Below are 16,096 nucleotides of genomic sequence, written 5' to 3'. Positions count from 1 at the left end.
GGGGGGTCTGAGGGCAATCTGAGCGTGTAGGCGGGTGATTGGGTGCCCGCAAGGGGCAGATTAGGGTCTGATCTGATGGGTAACAGTGACAGGTGGTGATAGGGGGTGATTGATGGGTAATTAGTGGGTGTTTAGAGGAGAGAATAGATGGAAACACTGCGCTTGGGTGGTGATCTGATGTCGGATCTGCGGGCGATCTATTGGTGTGGGTGGGTGATCAGTTTGCCCGCAAGGGCGGGTTAGGGGCTGATTGTTGGGTGGCAGTGACAGGGGGTGATTGATGGGTGATAGGTGATTGGCAGGTGATTGACAGGTGATCAGTGGGTTATTACAGGGAAGGACAGATGTAATTAATGCACTGGTGAATTGATAAGGGGGGGGGGGGTCTGAGGGCAATCTGAGCGTGTGGGCGGGTGATTGGGTGCCCGCAAGGGGCAGCTTAGGGTCTGATCTGATAGGTAACAGTGACAGGTGGTGATAGGGGGTGATTGATGGGTGATTGATGGGTAATTAGTGGGTGTTTAGAGAAGATAACAGATGTAAACAATACATTTGGGAGGTAATCTGACGGCGGGTTTGCGGGCGATCTAATGGTGTGGGTGGGTGATCAGATTGCCCGCAAGGGGCAGGTTAGGGGCTGATTGATGGGTGGCAGTGACAGGGGGTGACAGGGGGTGATTGATGGGTGATAGGTGATTGGCAGGTGATTGACAGGTGATCAGTGGGTTATTACAGGGAAGAACAGATGTAATTAATGCACTGGCGAATTGATAAGGGGGGGTCAGAGGGCAATCTGAGCGTGTTGGCGGGTGATTGGGTGCCCGCAAGGGGCAGATTAGGGTCTGATCTGATAGGTAAAAGTGACAGGTGGTGATAGGGGGTGATTGATGGGTGATTGATGGGTAATTAGTGGGTGTTTAGAGGAGAGAATAGATGTAAACAATGGATTTGGGAGGTGATCTGATGTCGGATCTGCGGGCGATCTATTGGTGTGGGTGGGTGATCAGATTGCCCGCAAGGGGCAGGTTAGGGGCTGATTGTTGGGTGGCAGTGACAGGGGGTGATTGATGGGTGATTGATGGGTGATTGACGGGTGATTGACAGGTTATCAGGAAAGATAGATGCATACAGTACACAGGGGGGGGGGGGGGTCTGGGGAGAATCTGAGGGGTGGGGGGGTGATCAGGAGGGGGCAGGGGGCAGGGGGGGGGATAAAAAAAAAATAGCGTTGACAGATAGTGACAGGGAGTGATTGATGGGTTATTAGGGGGGTGATTGGGTGCAAACAGGGGTCTGGGGGGTGGGCAGGGGGGGGTCTGAGGGGTGCTGTGGGCGATCAGTGGGCGGGGGGGGGCAGATCAGTGTGTTTGGGTGCAGACTAGGGTGGCTGCAGCCTGCCCTGGTGGTCCCTCCGACACTGGGATCACCAGGGCAGGAGGCAGCCTGTATAATACACTTTGTATACTTTACAAAGTGTATTATACACTTTGTAGCGGCGATCGCGGGGTTAACATCCCGCCGGCGCTTCCGTATGGCCGGCGGGATGTTACGGCGGGTGGGCGGAGCCAGTTGCCGGGGGAAGCGCGCGTCATCAATGACGCGATCGCTCCCCCGGCATGCCTAAAGGACGCGCCGCCTGAAGGCGTATTGCGGTCCTTTAGGCGTCCACTTTGCCGCCGCCCATGGGCTGTGGGCGGTCGGCAAGTGGTTAAAATAGCCACAGTAAAAATGACAAATGCCAAGAAGGATTTTCTCTTTTTACAGTAGAAAAATCACTAAAATCAAAATGTGGACAGTGCAATACATATGTTATGTAAGCAGAGAAAGTATTTATCTACTTATATATGTGGTGCTTTTTTCTGAGATAGTATGGCTGACAGCTCCTCTTTAAAAAAAAGATAGCTTTGGGGGCACAGAAGAGTTGAGACATAATGGAAGGGCACCAGAAGATAAATGCCAGTTGTGTGTGGCCATGTCACATTTTGCCCATACCCAGAGGTGGCTTGGAAATATCAAGGTACTAGGGGCGCTGCGACCAGGAAAAGTTTGAGAACTTCTATACTAAATTCAATGCTCATACCTCTTATTGTTGGATAATAGATGTTTGAATTCTAACATATTAGATAAGCAAAAACCCACCGGCTCAGAAACATTCGCTAAGTAACTCTTAAAATGACAATCCAGCCCAGGTAAATTACTTTTCTCCTAAGTTGCTGTCACTTACGGTGGGTAGTGGAAGTCTGACAGGGCCGACGGGTTTTGGACTAGCCTATCTTCTCATGGGAGATTCTCAGGGTTTTATTTATTTTTAAAAGCACTTAGTGAATGGCAGTTGCACCATCTATCTACCAACGAAGTGTGCAGTGAGCAGGGAGGCTGGCCGGCATCTTTGTATAAATCCTTTTCAAGGAGTGTCTTTATAAAGAATGAAGGTTATGCTGAGAATCCCCCATGAAGAGGTGGACTGGCCCGGAACCTGTCGGTTCTGTCAGATTTCTACTACCTACTGTAATGCTGGGCAGCACGGTGGCGTAGTGGTTAGCTCTCTCGCCTTGCAGCGCTGGGTCCCTGGTTCGAATCCCAGCCAGGGCACTATCTGCAAAGAGTTTGTATGTTCTCTCCGTGTCAGCGTGGGTTTCCTCCAGGCACTCCGGTTTCCTCCCACATTCCAAAAACATACAGATAAGTTAATTGGCTCCCCCTAAAAAAAAATTGGCCCTAGACTACAGTACTTACACTACCATAATATAGACATATGGCAATGGTAGGGATTAGATTGTGAGCTCCTTTGAGGGACAGTTAGTGACAAGACAAAATATATATATATATATATATATATATATATATATATATATATATATATATATATATATATATATACATATATATATATACATACACACACACACTGTACAGCGCTGCGTAATATGTTGGCGCTATATAAATACTAAATAATAATAATAATAATAATAATAATAATAATCCAGCCCAGGTAGAGTCCCCTATGCAAAGGTGACCGAAGAAAGGCTGAACCTCTGCCACAAGTTTCAGACAATAGTAAAACAGAGCACACAAAGTTGAAAACAGATGACTGCCTTGGCCAGGATACCAGGCTCTGTTCCGGGGAAAGTAAGACAATGCTGACCTCATAGTGCTGCGTATGTGGAATGTTAACAAGGGCCAAAAACACACGCGGCTGGGCAAACCTAAGATGCAATTTAGCCAGCAATGTTGTGTTGTCTAATCACAAGTAAACAGCAACAGGGTCTGCCAGAACATTGTTCTGGTAAATTATATGCTATATGTTAGTACAGGGTATCTGTATGCATCCACAGACCTGACAACAGGAATGACTCTACATTACCAGCTGTAAAGCTCAGCAACACATGTAAGAAAACCAAAAAGTACAAGATTCATTTCAGCATGGCAGTTATGCTGGGAACAAGTTACGTTTTTTGCGAAGAATTGCTCCAATAGATGCCTTCGATGGTAAAATTCCCGACATGTCCGATGTTCCGCTCAATTCTTTTCCGCTCGATTTCTCATAGAAGTGAATGGAAAAAAAGATAAGAAAAACGAGTGGAATATAAGAGAATTGAACAGAAAATCGAATGGCTAATAGATTGCGCACAGAATCGAAGGCGACAAACGTAATGTGTATTCCCAGCATTAAAGTCATCTTGTGCTGTATGCCAAATAAGCTTAATGCCGGGAATACACCATGAGTCTTTTCGGCAGACAGAATGCTCGATAGATAATTTCCGGCAGGTCCGATCTGATTTTGAATTATTTTCTGAATTATTTTTTCATAGAAGTGAATGGAAAGCATTCAGAAAACCGATCAGAAAATCGATAGGGGAGTCGAACGGAAAAACGATTGGCCAGGAAATCTGCCGAAAAGAACTCATCTTGTATTCCCAGCATAAATGTGTGTACACACGAACTACTATAAGGAACGACGGGCCGATAGTAGAGCGAGTGTACAGTCTGCAGAATCTACTATCACTGGAACGCGCGCCCCCCCCCCCCCCCCCCCCCGCGGGAGGGTCTGATGGACCCGTCGTTCCTTGTAGTAGTGCGTGTACGCACCTTAAAGGAGAACTGTAGTGAGGTATATGGAGGCTGCCATATTTGTTTCCATTTAAGCAATACCAGTTGCCTGGCTATCCTGCTAATCCTCTGCCACTAATACTTTCAGCCATAGGCCCTGAACAAGCATAAAGCAGATCAGGCGTTTCTGACAATTTTGACAGATATGACAAGATTAGCCGCATGCTTGTTACTGGTGTGATTCAGACACTTCTTCAATCAAATAGACCAGCAGGGCTGCCAGGCAACTGGTATTGCTTAAAAGGAAATAAATATGGCAGCCTCCATATATCTTTCACTACAGTTCGCCTTTAAAGCATCATTTATGTGAACCCACAGATCTTATCAGCTCTGTTTAGAACCATTGTATGCGTTCTGATGATGGACATAAAGATTGTAAAACAATGAGATAGATTTATCAACACTGTCTGAATGAAATAAGTGAAGACAGCACACAGAACACTGCTAAGCAAGGTACACACATACGAGGACTGTTGTCAGGACTGGCAGGGATCCAGCCTCAATCCCTTGGGGGACAGAGTCTGATTACACATACTAGACTTTCGGCAGAGGCGGCCTTAAAGTGGACCTGAACTCAGAACTTTCTCTTTGTTCTTAAAGATACACAACAGCATCAGAACCTTAAAAAAAAAACATTTTTTTTTTACAGCTGATACAAATCCTACAATAAATCTGCAGTGTTTCTACTTCCTGATTTAATGGAAGCAAACATATTAACATCCTGTGCTTTCAAAGTAACTTATCTGCCTTATCTGCCATGGCAGTCAGGTGACACAGGGAAGAGATCAAATTACACTGGTGATTAGTCACAGATGAGGGGGAATTAGTCAGGCTAAACGCTCTCTCCTTCTGTCCTGTGCAAGAGTTCAGGTCCACTTTAAGAATTTAGCATTGGTACATGTGTCCACAGGTGATGGCATAATGATCCAGCATGCAATAAGAGGCCGGGTATATCGATTCCCCTTCTTACCCCACCCGTGGAAGATGCTGCATCCATCCCCCTCCGGCTACAGAGTAGCCAAACTCCGCTACTGTATTCACTACCACTACCTGGATTTTGGCTACATTGTAACAGATTTCCAGAGCTACCTCTGCAGTCTCACCTCCACCCAGAGATTGACTATGGAATAGCCCAACTCTCATCACATATAGTCTTGTCCTCTTGTAGGTCTGACCACTAAATATGTATGATGTTGACATGTGTATGCTCGCCAATGATGGCACAACTGTATGTGCCCCAGCAGGTAGGCTGGCTGACTTGTACACCAACAGCCTTGCAGGTCTGCCAGTTACATGGAAAAACTACCTGGCCTAGAAGATATTGTAACCTGTATCCTTACTATAATGGTGTTATTATATGTGAGCTTTAATTTGTAGGGTGTGTGGAAAGAGTGCGATGCATGCAGCCATTAGATGTGACTGGATGCTGACACCTACTTTCTTGTGTGTGAGTTGTGTGATGCTGCAAATTGTATGATTACACAGGCATGACTTGAGGTGTGTTTAGACATCAGGTTTGCCTACATATTGGCTGGATAGTGTACTGGTTAAGGGCTCTGCCTTTGATGTGGGAGACCAGGGTTTGAATCCTGGCCAGGCTCAGTACCTATTCAATAAGAAGTACTTGGGCAAGACTCCCTAACACTGCAGGGTGGCCTCTTGAGCGCGTCCCAGTGGCTGCAGCTCTTGAGCGCTGTGAGTCCAACAGGAGAAAAGCGATATACAAATATTAGGCTTATTATAGGATAGGATTATTAATATTATTTGAAATCCATGCATATAAACAAATGCCCTGTATGTGGAACAACCACTCGCTCTGAATGTGTGGTCTAAGATGTTGCAATTTGCATGCCTAATATAACAGCATAAAATTTGATCTGTCTGTCTGTCTGCAACTAATAATCTGATTGAAATATGAAACCAGACACAGGTTTCTCCAATTTAATGTGAAAGAGACTAAATTTAGGCCTGCATGAGATGTATGTGGTGCATGGTGTGACAGTTGATTTAGCAATTGAGGGTACCAAGCTTGTCCCTGGTGGTGGCACTTCATATGTAGTTAATGATCTCCTGTGGTGCCTTATTGCTTTTAATGGTATTACACAATATGAGTGTTTGGACTCTTTGGTGATACAGCTGTATAAATCAAACAGACTCAGTCACAACAGAAAGCCAGATCAGTGTTGATTGAGGATCTAAGTGAACTCTATTGGTGCTGTGTAAAGACAACAGATTAGAACACCACCACTTACGGCCCTTTTACACTTAATGCGTTGCTATGCTTTAGTATGTGTTGGTTTGCGTTGCATTTTTTTTCCCCATATCAGTGCATTGTGAAAAAGCTTTCAGTTAAAACGCATATAGTGGGAACTGAGCAGAAGATCCAGGTGGTGGAGGAGGACAGCGAGGGACTGATTAGCCTGAAAGGGGCTGGGGGAAGCCCCAGGTATGTATAACATTTTAATTTTCTCTGTCTCAGGATTACTTTGTTACACAGTAGTACTATACTCTACATATGCACTCCCCACAGAGCTGCAAGGAATCCACGGAGAATGTTGTGTAAATCAAACACAGAGATGTTGTTTATCACCCGTAACCTGGTTCAGATTGCACATGAAGAATGTGTAATAGAGGAAGAATCCCCTCATTCCCCTGCAGAGTACTTGCACATCATTCTTACATGTGCACACAGTTACATTGCCTAGGGCCTGATAGATATTCTTTGTTCCTGTCTGTACCTTCTACAAGTACTCTTACCAAGGACTAGTTTTAGTCTATGACTAAAATAAATAAACATGGCAGTCTACATATCCTTCTCACTTCAGTTGTCTTTTAAAATTCCTAAGCGTTGGCGTTAATAGATGAATTTCATGTTACACACTTTCAATCAACAAGATTGTAATATGCAAATTAGAGGAGTCTGAGTCGAGGAGTTGGAGGAATCCTAAACTGAGGAGTCGGAGGATTTTTGTACTGACTCTACAGCCCTGATCTCCAGTGCTACTGCTGCATTCACAGGTGCTAGCCAGAGGCCGGTTATACTATAGCCCAACTTCAGCGTCTCTGATACCCAAATTACCTGCTATAGCCATTATTAGAAACTTTGAAAACTTAGAAAAAATTGACGCACGGAGCCTTAGAGGAAGCTTCTTAAGCAAAACGGTCGTCAGGCAGACCGCTGCTCCCACATTGCCCCATGGCGGAGACAACATAAGGTATGTGAACTAATCTATTGTGGAATTGTACTATAATGGACTGAGTTGTCATAGTGACTTATTAAAATTCATTGAAGATCAAGCCTGGAAATAGTGCCGGATATTTGTTCTTCCACTTTGGACCATTATTAGAAACTACTTGCACTGATGCCTATGGGGCTGCCCAATTCACAAAAACAAACACTTTGATAAATCTGCCCCAACATTGCATAAATGTGGAACAGATGATAGCAGATGCCTGTCATACATATGAAGAATGTGAGCAAGATGCATGGCAGTATTCCCACCAATGCAGCCCTTTGCATTCTGTCAGCCTGCTCTCCCCCTGATGTACCAACAGCTCCATTCTCCCACAGAAATAGATGAATGTTGCCGAGTATGGTAAAGTCTGTATGTGTGTGGGGCAAGTGGACTAAACTGCAAAGACACAGCTCACCATGTATGTGAATGAGCTGCAGGAAAAACAGAATCTGGCACAGCAATGCACCCATAAAAACATAGGCAAATACATGACTAGTAAACAAGCAGCTCACAGTGTAGATGTTTGCACATCATTTTCACTAATGATGCACTGAATGTTATCTATGTTGAAGGAAACTAAGGCAAACTTCCGCAAAATTGACAAACAGGCAGGACCCTGTCACACTGTCTACAGTATGAAAACAAATCTCATGGATCTTGTGACTTGTTTTCACTGTGACACAACATTTACTGCACAGATAACAAAGGCAGAAATATTTACAATGCACTGCTCCAAAGACAGGCAAGGCAAGTCAACTACTGTATGGCAAGAAATCTTGGCTATTCACACTGCACACAAGCAAGATCTGTGAATCATTAGTCTGCACTGAGAACTGCCTACTCATCAGTGACGTCAGCTGATCACCTGAGTGGTGACTGTGTAACTGTAACAAAGGCTCAGCTCTGAGCAGTAGGTGTGTGCTGAGGCCGGCCAGGGTCTTGGGTGTGTCTCCAGGTACAGATTACATATTGCCCCTGGTCAAGGGGAGGATCAGTCACTGCTTTATCTGTTAGCACTGTAAAAACAACTGAGGGAGGTGCCTAGTCTTCTGAGAACATCTACAAAGTCTACATAGCCTCATTACCATTCCAAATTACAAACAGTGGGGCTCCAGGACTCACCCAGGGCCAATCCGATACAGCACTACAATTTAACAAAAGAAATAGTTACACTAATACACAACTTATCCAGAGAGTTTTTACTACAGATGTTACAAAATCACAATCAAAATGTGTCTACAAATGGTACATATTACAGCTGGCTAGCTGAAAATATTCATGCTCAGGTCTCTTCATCAGGCAGTGTGCAACATACTGAGAGCGCGCACGCACGCACGCACGCACGCACGCACGCACGCACGCACGCACACACACACACACACACACACACACACCAGCAGTTACAGTAGTAAAACATTACGGTTACAGAATCTGTTAATAAAAAAGCAATGCCCAGTTGCTCACAACCCAAATTGTTTTTCTAACCGAGCAAGGGAGGACAAGGTTTGATTGGTTGCATACTACGGTGCTTTCAGTCATTGAATAAAGCATATGACTCAAAGCAAAACCTTTTCAGACAAGAGTTTATTTACCTGGGGGATTTTCTTACTCTCTCCCAAGTTCTGCTTTCCCCAAAAAAGTGACTCGGGAACTCACTACCAACAATACACAGCTATAAAGCCTTGTACACACGCTGGAATAAATCTTGGCTGAGACAATCGTTCTGTGAGGTCTCAGCTGAGGATCTAGTGTGTGTTCACGAGTCCCATGACATTATTTACAATTCTGGCACAACACCAACAAATGAGGGCACGGTTGTCACATTCATCCCAACATTCAGAAGGCACTTGAATCTTACCCATTCTCCTCCCACTTTACAGCACACGCCTCTAAGCTATAGCCAAGCAGCATGGCTGTACAGTATCCATCACCATAAAAATGGTGTGATGATTTTTAAAGGGCGACAGTCGTGCGTGATTGCAGACATTTAGTCACTACCACAGCTTGCGTTTTCTCCCCAATTCCTGAGTTGTTGGGGAACGGTCTGTGATAGCTATTGCAGCAAAGTCCACAAAGGCTGGCACCACCGTGTAAAATATAGCTCTGGCCTTTTTACTGGATGATTTTTTCATATTTTTTGAATAAAGAGCTATATTTTACATGGTGGTGCCAGCCTTTGTGGACTTTGTTACTTATAAGTCACATGGTACTATGACTTGAGGCATTGGCACACCACACGTCTTTTGTTCATGGGTGCTCCCTCTCCTAGTGTGTGTATCCGGTGTTAGCTATTGCCACATTTATTTATTTAAAAAGTACTACAGAGGGTGATGGCGCTCTATAACTGAAGAATAATACTAATTATTCACACCTTATCTTTTTTTCTAATTAGCAATAGCATTAGCATGATATAAAAGTTAGATCCTTACCTCAGTAGTGGATGGTCCGGAGACTTCCCGGGTGCTCCTACAACCCACCGCTCCAGCGCAGTTGTCCTTCCATACTGATTTTTATTATTACCTGGACTGGGCATGCCAATACCCAGTAGATCGAAGTGCTTGCGTGGGCCTAAATCATGCATTGCCCCGAGTGCAGACAGATTAAGCGGAACAATGAGCTGAAATGAAGGCCTCGACAAGAATCCAGGAAACCTCTGGACCATCCAAATGCTTCCAGCTATTAAGGCAAGTATCTAACCCCCACCGCGCGTCTTTTCTTTACAATCTAAAGGCCAGTATGCATGCTAAATAGGTTTTTGGCAGAGGTGGCCGTTCAGAGCCATTTCTGCTGAAAATGTACTGTGTGCACAGCCACATGTGATGCCAATGGATCTGCAGTGCGGACTGACTGACTGACGAGCATATTTCTCTCCTCCAGTTGGTAGCTGCTCTGTCAAAAACATTACAGCTGGGCAGTCTGGGAAGTCAGCTGGGAAGCATTGCTGGAGTGAAGAGTACAGCTGCCAGCCGAGGCTCCTGTGCGAGATGAGTGAGGCATACAGAGGGTAACCTGGAGCTGTAAGTCAGAAAGGCTTCTCCTATAATCTATCAAGTCCCCTCCTTCCCCAAAAGCAACTCTCTGAATATATGTGCCGCCTTCCACACAATCCCAAATCTGCTCTTACTCATTCAGTGACCATCAGTACCCAAACACGCTTCTGCACGTAACATGCAGTTTAAGCATAGGACAAGGCATGCTTGAAGTGCAAAAATCATATTCTCAACATATAAGAACATATAATGCACATAAAACGTGTTTAAATTCCCATGCATTGTGCCTCTACTGCTAAATGCAGCACAATGAAGCTGCTGTAATACAATTGCACCTGAACCACCTGCGTACACAAGCCCTACAGATTTGTCTGTACTACAGCAATATGCAGCCTTCCAGCCATTACATGAGAGCTCGAGAATGGGCACTCTTCTTTCCTCTTACATCCCAAAAATTAACTAACAAGTTACAGTAATTGGCCTCACCCAAAATTGGATGATGGACATATGACTATGGCAGGAACTAGTTTGGGACGCTGGGGACCGTTAATGACAAGCCTACACTATAAAGCACTGCGGAAATTGTCAGCACAACAAACATGCTAATTAAAAAAAATAGCAATACCTTCTTGCTCTCGTGAAGCTCCATATTTGCAACTACAATCTGTTGTAAGGTAAAATACCATTTAGCATAGTCATTTTAGCATTGAACGTTTTGGTTCCATTAGGCCCTCTACAAAATTCTAGTAGTCCTGGTTATTTATGACTTTACTGGGCACCCTGACTTTACTGGAACACCTTCATAATATTATACAGTGGCTCAGTTAGGGTTACTAAAAGTCATGATATCAGATTACCTTGCAATCTACTGGTTTCCTGCAGACAATGCTTAATCACATGACAGGGGCTATAATGTTTTCCCAGTCATTAATTCTGCACGTGGCTCTCATTTTGCCATAAAAAGACCTCAGGGATGCTGCAGCATGTCTGTCCACCTAATGACGTAGCCAACTGAAGTTCATATAAACACAAAGCAAGAAGTTTTGAATCAGGATGATACCATTTATTGGCCAACTTAAAAGAATAAGAGTAAGCAAGCTTTTGGCTGTATAGCCTTCGTCAGGCTTCAATCCTGTTTGCTCACAATATATTGGAACAGACAACTATATACATGCAACATCAAAAGGGATACTGTACATTTTTTTTTTTAAAGCATAATGCTATGTATCCCCTTTTGATGTTGCATGTACATAGTTGTCTGTTCCAACATCTTGTGTGCAAACAGGATTGAAGCCCAACAAAGGCTATACAGCCGAAAGCTTGCTTACTCTAATGGTGGCCACTAATTATCCAATTTTTTTCATTCAACCTTACCATTTCTATGTAATATAAGGTAACTCCCTAAATTATCCATTCATTGTATTCACCCAATTTACCCTCATACTACATAGTTTTGGTAAAATTGGATGAAAAAGATTGGATCATTAGTGGCCACCTTTATTATTTTAAGTTAGCCAATGGTATGATCCTGATTCAAAATGTCTTGCTTTTACTGATGGCTAACTCGGTACAACACCCTACTATGAACACAAAGTGTTCGATTAGATCAAGAAATGTTAGATTAGACTGTAATAATCACTTGCAGATTGTTCCAGGAAGTGGGATGGAAAGAGGAAGTCATCTGCTGCCGTTAATTCTTACAGCTGTTTGTGAGGCAAAGTAGGCCTGAGTTTTACAGCTGTGTTATTTTAAATGTTACATAAAGCATCCAGTGAAGTCACCTACTTGATTCTCGTCCTCCATGACATTGCTTGCAAACTCAAAGACCAGTTCGTTGGGTTGTACGGCGGTGGCCATTCTAGCGCAACCCCTTCCCTCAACTCCTCATCAGAAGAAGGGTTCACCGCAATGTCTTCTTACAAGGCACAGGCTGGGCTTCTCTGAGTGCTTCGATCAGCTATTGTAGCTTACAAGACCATTCCAGGTTCCCGGAATTATCACTCCTTCAGGCGAAGGCCAAGGCTTTTCTTAAAGTGCTCTCTTCATGGAGTAGTCAGGAGCTGCAAGATGCCACAAACGTAGATTGTTAGCAAGCTTAGTCACTTCATGTAATGCAGAAAAATAGGTTTAATAAAGGTGATGTACTATGACAGTCATCAGAACACAATCTTCACATGACCACTTTTTATCTCCAGAAAGCAGGACAGACAGCTGGGTTTTAAGGCTTACATTAGAAATAGATCTTTGTAGCTTGTATCTCACATACACAATCTTCATAATTGTTTAATAAACAAGAGAATTGTTCCGCATCACGCACACCGAAAGCTAATAAAAATGGTCACAAAACGCTGAGTTGCTTGCTTTCTCCCCCCTGACAATTGCAGGTCTTGTCTGTGCTGTAAATATATTCTTATCAGAAGAACAAGCTTGTGAACTACAGGAAGGAAACAGCAATGACCACGTCACGGCAAACGCGAACATGCAAAGATCTGCACACCACAGCCACCCCACCCAGACACACTGAGAAAAAAAGTGCAGAATGGAAACAGCTGTACTGAGGAAGAAGAGCATGACTGGAATCCCCCTGCTATGGCTGTTGTGAAAGAAACAACTTTCAGGACAAGGCTCTGGAGATCGATAGCCAGAGATGGAAAGGGAGGGAGAGGAGGGGGAGCGCAAGTTGGCCACGCACAGATGTGTCCTCCATACAAATATGACGCTAACAGCAAACAGCTCAGTATACGCAACATCTCCTATATTCATTACAAGACACATTCAACTCATTTTCCTTTACAAGGTCAGCATGAGGTACTCAAACAGCGCAGTAATGCTTTCAATGTGGTTAGGATTACATATACAGTATAATCTCATTATAGTAAACTCCGATATAGTAAACATTCAGTTATAGTAAACCAAGTGTCCATGTCCTGGCCAAGCACCATTTTAAGTATATGGGAGTATTGCCTGGTATAGTATACCCTGATATAATAGAACTGTTATAGTAAACCTGTTTTTGGCCCCTGTGGTATTCTGTAGATGGGAGTGTACCACTAAAACACCCGGGAAGTGTGTGTGTGTACTATACACACCGATGCACCGTACTCTGCAAATAGGGAATATAGGAGGGGATACTACTTTACCACCGGGGAAGCTGTTTGGGAGGGGGGCCTCTAGACTATCAGAGAAGCTATATAGGGATGGAGAATGGGGCCCCATACCAACAGTGCAGCTATAAGGGGATAGGGGACCACTAGACTACTACATAGCTATACAAAGATGAGGGTGGGTGAATCACAAGACATCCAGGGAAGCAATATTTAAATGGTGCACTGATAACCACTAGACCACCAGGGAAGCTATATGAAGATAGGAGGACCACTAGTTCACCAGGGCTGATGACAAGCAGGTTGAGCAGTGAAGGATGTAAGAGAGCAGGGAAGGTGTTTCCTCTAATATTCCCACTGATATATATGGTAAAAAAAAATACATGCGGGTGCTTCGTCTCTGCTTCACTTTAATACGTTATGCAGAATTAAGCAGGACTTACATTTACAGTATCAGGATTTGCCATTGTCTATAACATTGGCATGACAGGCAGAGCAACTGGGAGAGGAGCCTTGGTAGAGCAGTATATAGAAAGGCTGCAGTTCTGATCTAACATCAAGAAGGGGAAGATGGAAAACTTGATACCCAAAAGATATCAATAATTTACCAGAGTGCATTGCTGCACCTCTAGTTTGACCTTCAACTTTTCACTGGCCTTACTGCAGCCTTGCACACACATACCAGGACTGTCACCCAGGAGAGATAGGGAAGAAATCACACTCAGACGACAGTGTGAGGCTGAGGCTGTACAGATGGGTTACTAACCTAAAGCCAGGTAGCTTGTTTACCAACATGCCATGGGTGGATCGGGGGCCACTGCGCCATGGCTAGATTACTGACAGAGGAGATCTTTATCAGGACCCTCAGCCTAGTTCAACCTATCATAAGTAGCTTATTTCTTTGCCATTTATCTTCCGTGCCGGTGATGAATAGTATTATGAACAGGAAAAAAAATCAAATTAGGCAGCAGTCAGTTGGATAGAGGAAAGGAAACCCAATTAGCTGTGCAAAAACAAACTTGTTCTCAACCCTATCTATTTCTCCTCAGCAGTACTCAGACCTCTCCAGTTCTCTCCAGTTACAAGAAAAAGACCGGGGGTAGCAATCCGATAGCTGGGGAAAAATCCCTTCCTCATTTGATCATCATAAGATGTGTCAGATGTGCCCAAAATGCGTACAAGTTATGAAGGTGCTGGGAAATTTGGGCGCAGGGTAAAGCAGAAAAACTCATGGGTCACTTACGGAAAAAATCAGTGTTTTTGTGGACAAGCATCTGCAGCCGCATGTTTTTCGGTTACCGTCCTATATACGAGATACGTTGCACCTTCTGGGAATGCTGGAGGGGCTGCAACTACCCCATAATGCTCTTATGGTGACCCTGGATGTAGAGGCCCTCTATTCCAGTATACCCCAAGTTAAGGGAGTGGAATCAGTAGGTAAATTTTTGTCTGAACTAGAGATCAATGAAGGTCCACACAATCAATCTGTCCTTGATCTATTGATGTTTATTTTACAGAATAATGTATTTACCTTTGATGGGACCCATTACCTCCAGGTGCAGGGAGCGGCGATGGGGACAACTTGCGCCCCGTCGCTCGCTAACCTGTACTTGGGGGACTGGGAACGACATCTTTTTGGGAATGATGCCCTTGTGATATACCTGTGCCACATTGTGTCGTGGCACAGGTACATTGACGACGTGCTCATTTTCTGGACTGGGGGTGTAGCTTTGCTCAAATAATTCATTGATATTTTGAATCAAAATGAGTGGAATTTAAGATTCACCATGGATTATGACAAACATTCTATATCCTTTCTAGACCTTACAATTTTGGCCAATGACGAGGGATACATATCCACTCAACTTTTTCGGAAATCTACAGCATCGAATTCATATTTGCATGCTAGTAGTGCACATCCGGAACACACGATCCGAGGAATTCCGACGGGTCAATATCTTAGGCTACGCCGCAACTGCACGGATGAAATTGCCTTCGAAAAAGAGGCAAAACTATTGCGTTCCCGTTTTAGGGAAAGGGGATACAAGGACCGTTGGCTTAAAAAAGCCTATAAACGGGCAAAATCAACAAAACGTTCAGAATTATTGGTGAAGGGCCATAAAGAGATGGATGGCCAGAAACCTTTGCGATTGATCACTCGGTTTAACGACCAGAGAGGTGAGGTGGAAGATGCACTCCGTCGTCATTGGCATGTCCTAATAAATGACACTAAATTGAATCAGTTCTTACCCCCCACACCACAGGTCGTATATAGACGTAGTAAAACCTTACGGAATATACTTACCTCTAGCCATTTTTGGGGGAAGGGGGGTCCCCGTAAACATTGTTCAGTAACAGGCACCTACAGCTGTGGAGGATGTGTCTATTGTCGATACCTGGAGATAGGCAAGTCCGTGGTGTTGCCCAATGGCAAAAGGTGGTTCTTGCAACATTTTGTCAATTGTAACACCATTGGTGTAATTTATTTACTCTACTGCCGATGTGGTTGTTTTTATGTGGGCAGAACGACACGTGCATTTAAGGAAAGGATTAAAGACCATGTGGGCGACATCGCGGGCTGCAACTTCAGGTCCCCGATTGCTAGACACATCCATTTGCAACATAGAGGTGACTCCAGTTTCATAAAATTTATAGG

At 44.1% G+C, this 16,096-nt stretch overlaps 1 protein-coding gene across 5 annotated transcripts in view; it reads right to left on the bottom strand.

The window, feature by feature from the left end:
- The window catches only part of ELF1 (E74 like ETS transcription factor 1), a 130,593-nt gene that overhangs the window by 18,962 nt on the left and 95,535 nt on the right, over positions 1 to 16,096 (bottom strand). For all 5 annotated transcript variants that reach the window (XM_068267810.1, XM_068267807.1, XM_068267809.1 and 2 more), the window contains one exon: positions 12,122 to 12,396. In XM_068267810.1, the coding sequence (XP_068123911.1) occupies positions 12,122 to 12,193 (72 nt within the window). In that variant the 5' untranslated portion in view covers positions 12,194 to 12,396. The remainder of the gene's footprint in view (positions 1 to 12,121; positions 12,397 to 16,096) is intronic.

This window comes from Hyperolius riggenbachi, chromosome 2 (genome assembly GCF_040937935.1).
Source record: "Hyperolius riggenbachi isolate aHypRig1 chromosome 2, aHypRig1.pri, whole genome shotgun sequence".
Classification (NCBI taxonomy): domain Eukaryota; kingdom Metazoa; phylum Chordata; class Amphibia; order Anura; family Hyperoliidae; genus Hyperolius; species Hyperolius riggenbachi.
The sequence above is the reverse complement of the archived record's forward strand: the minus strand, read 5'-3'. Positions and strand labels throughout refer to the sequence as shown.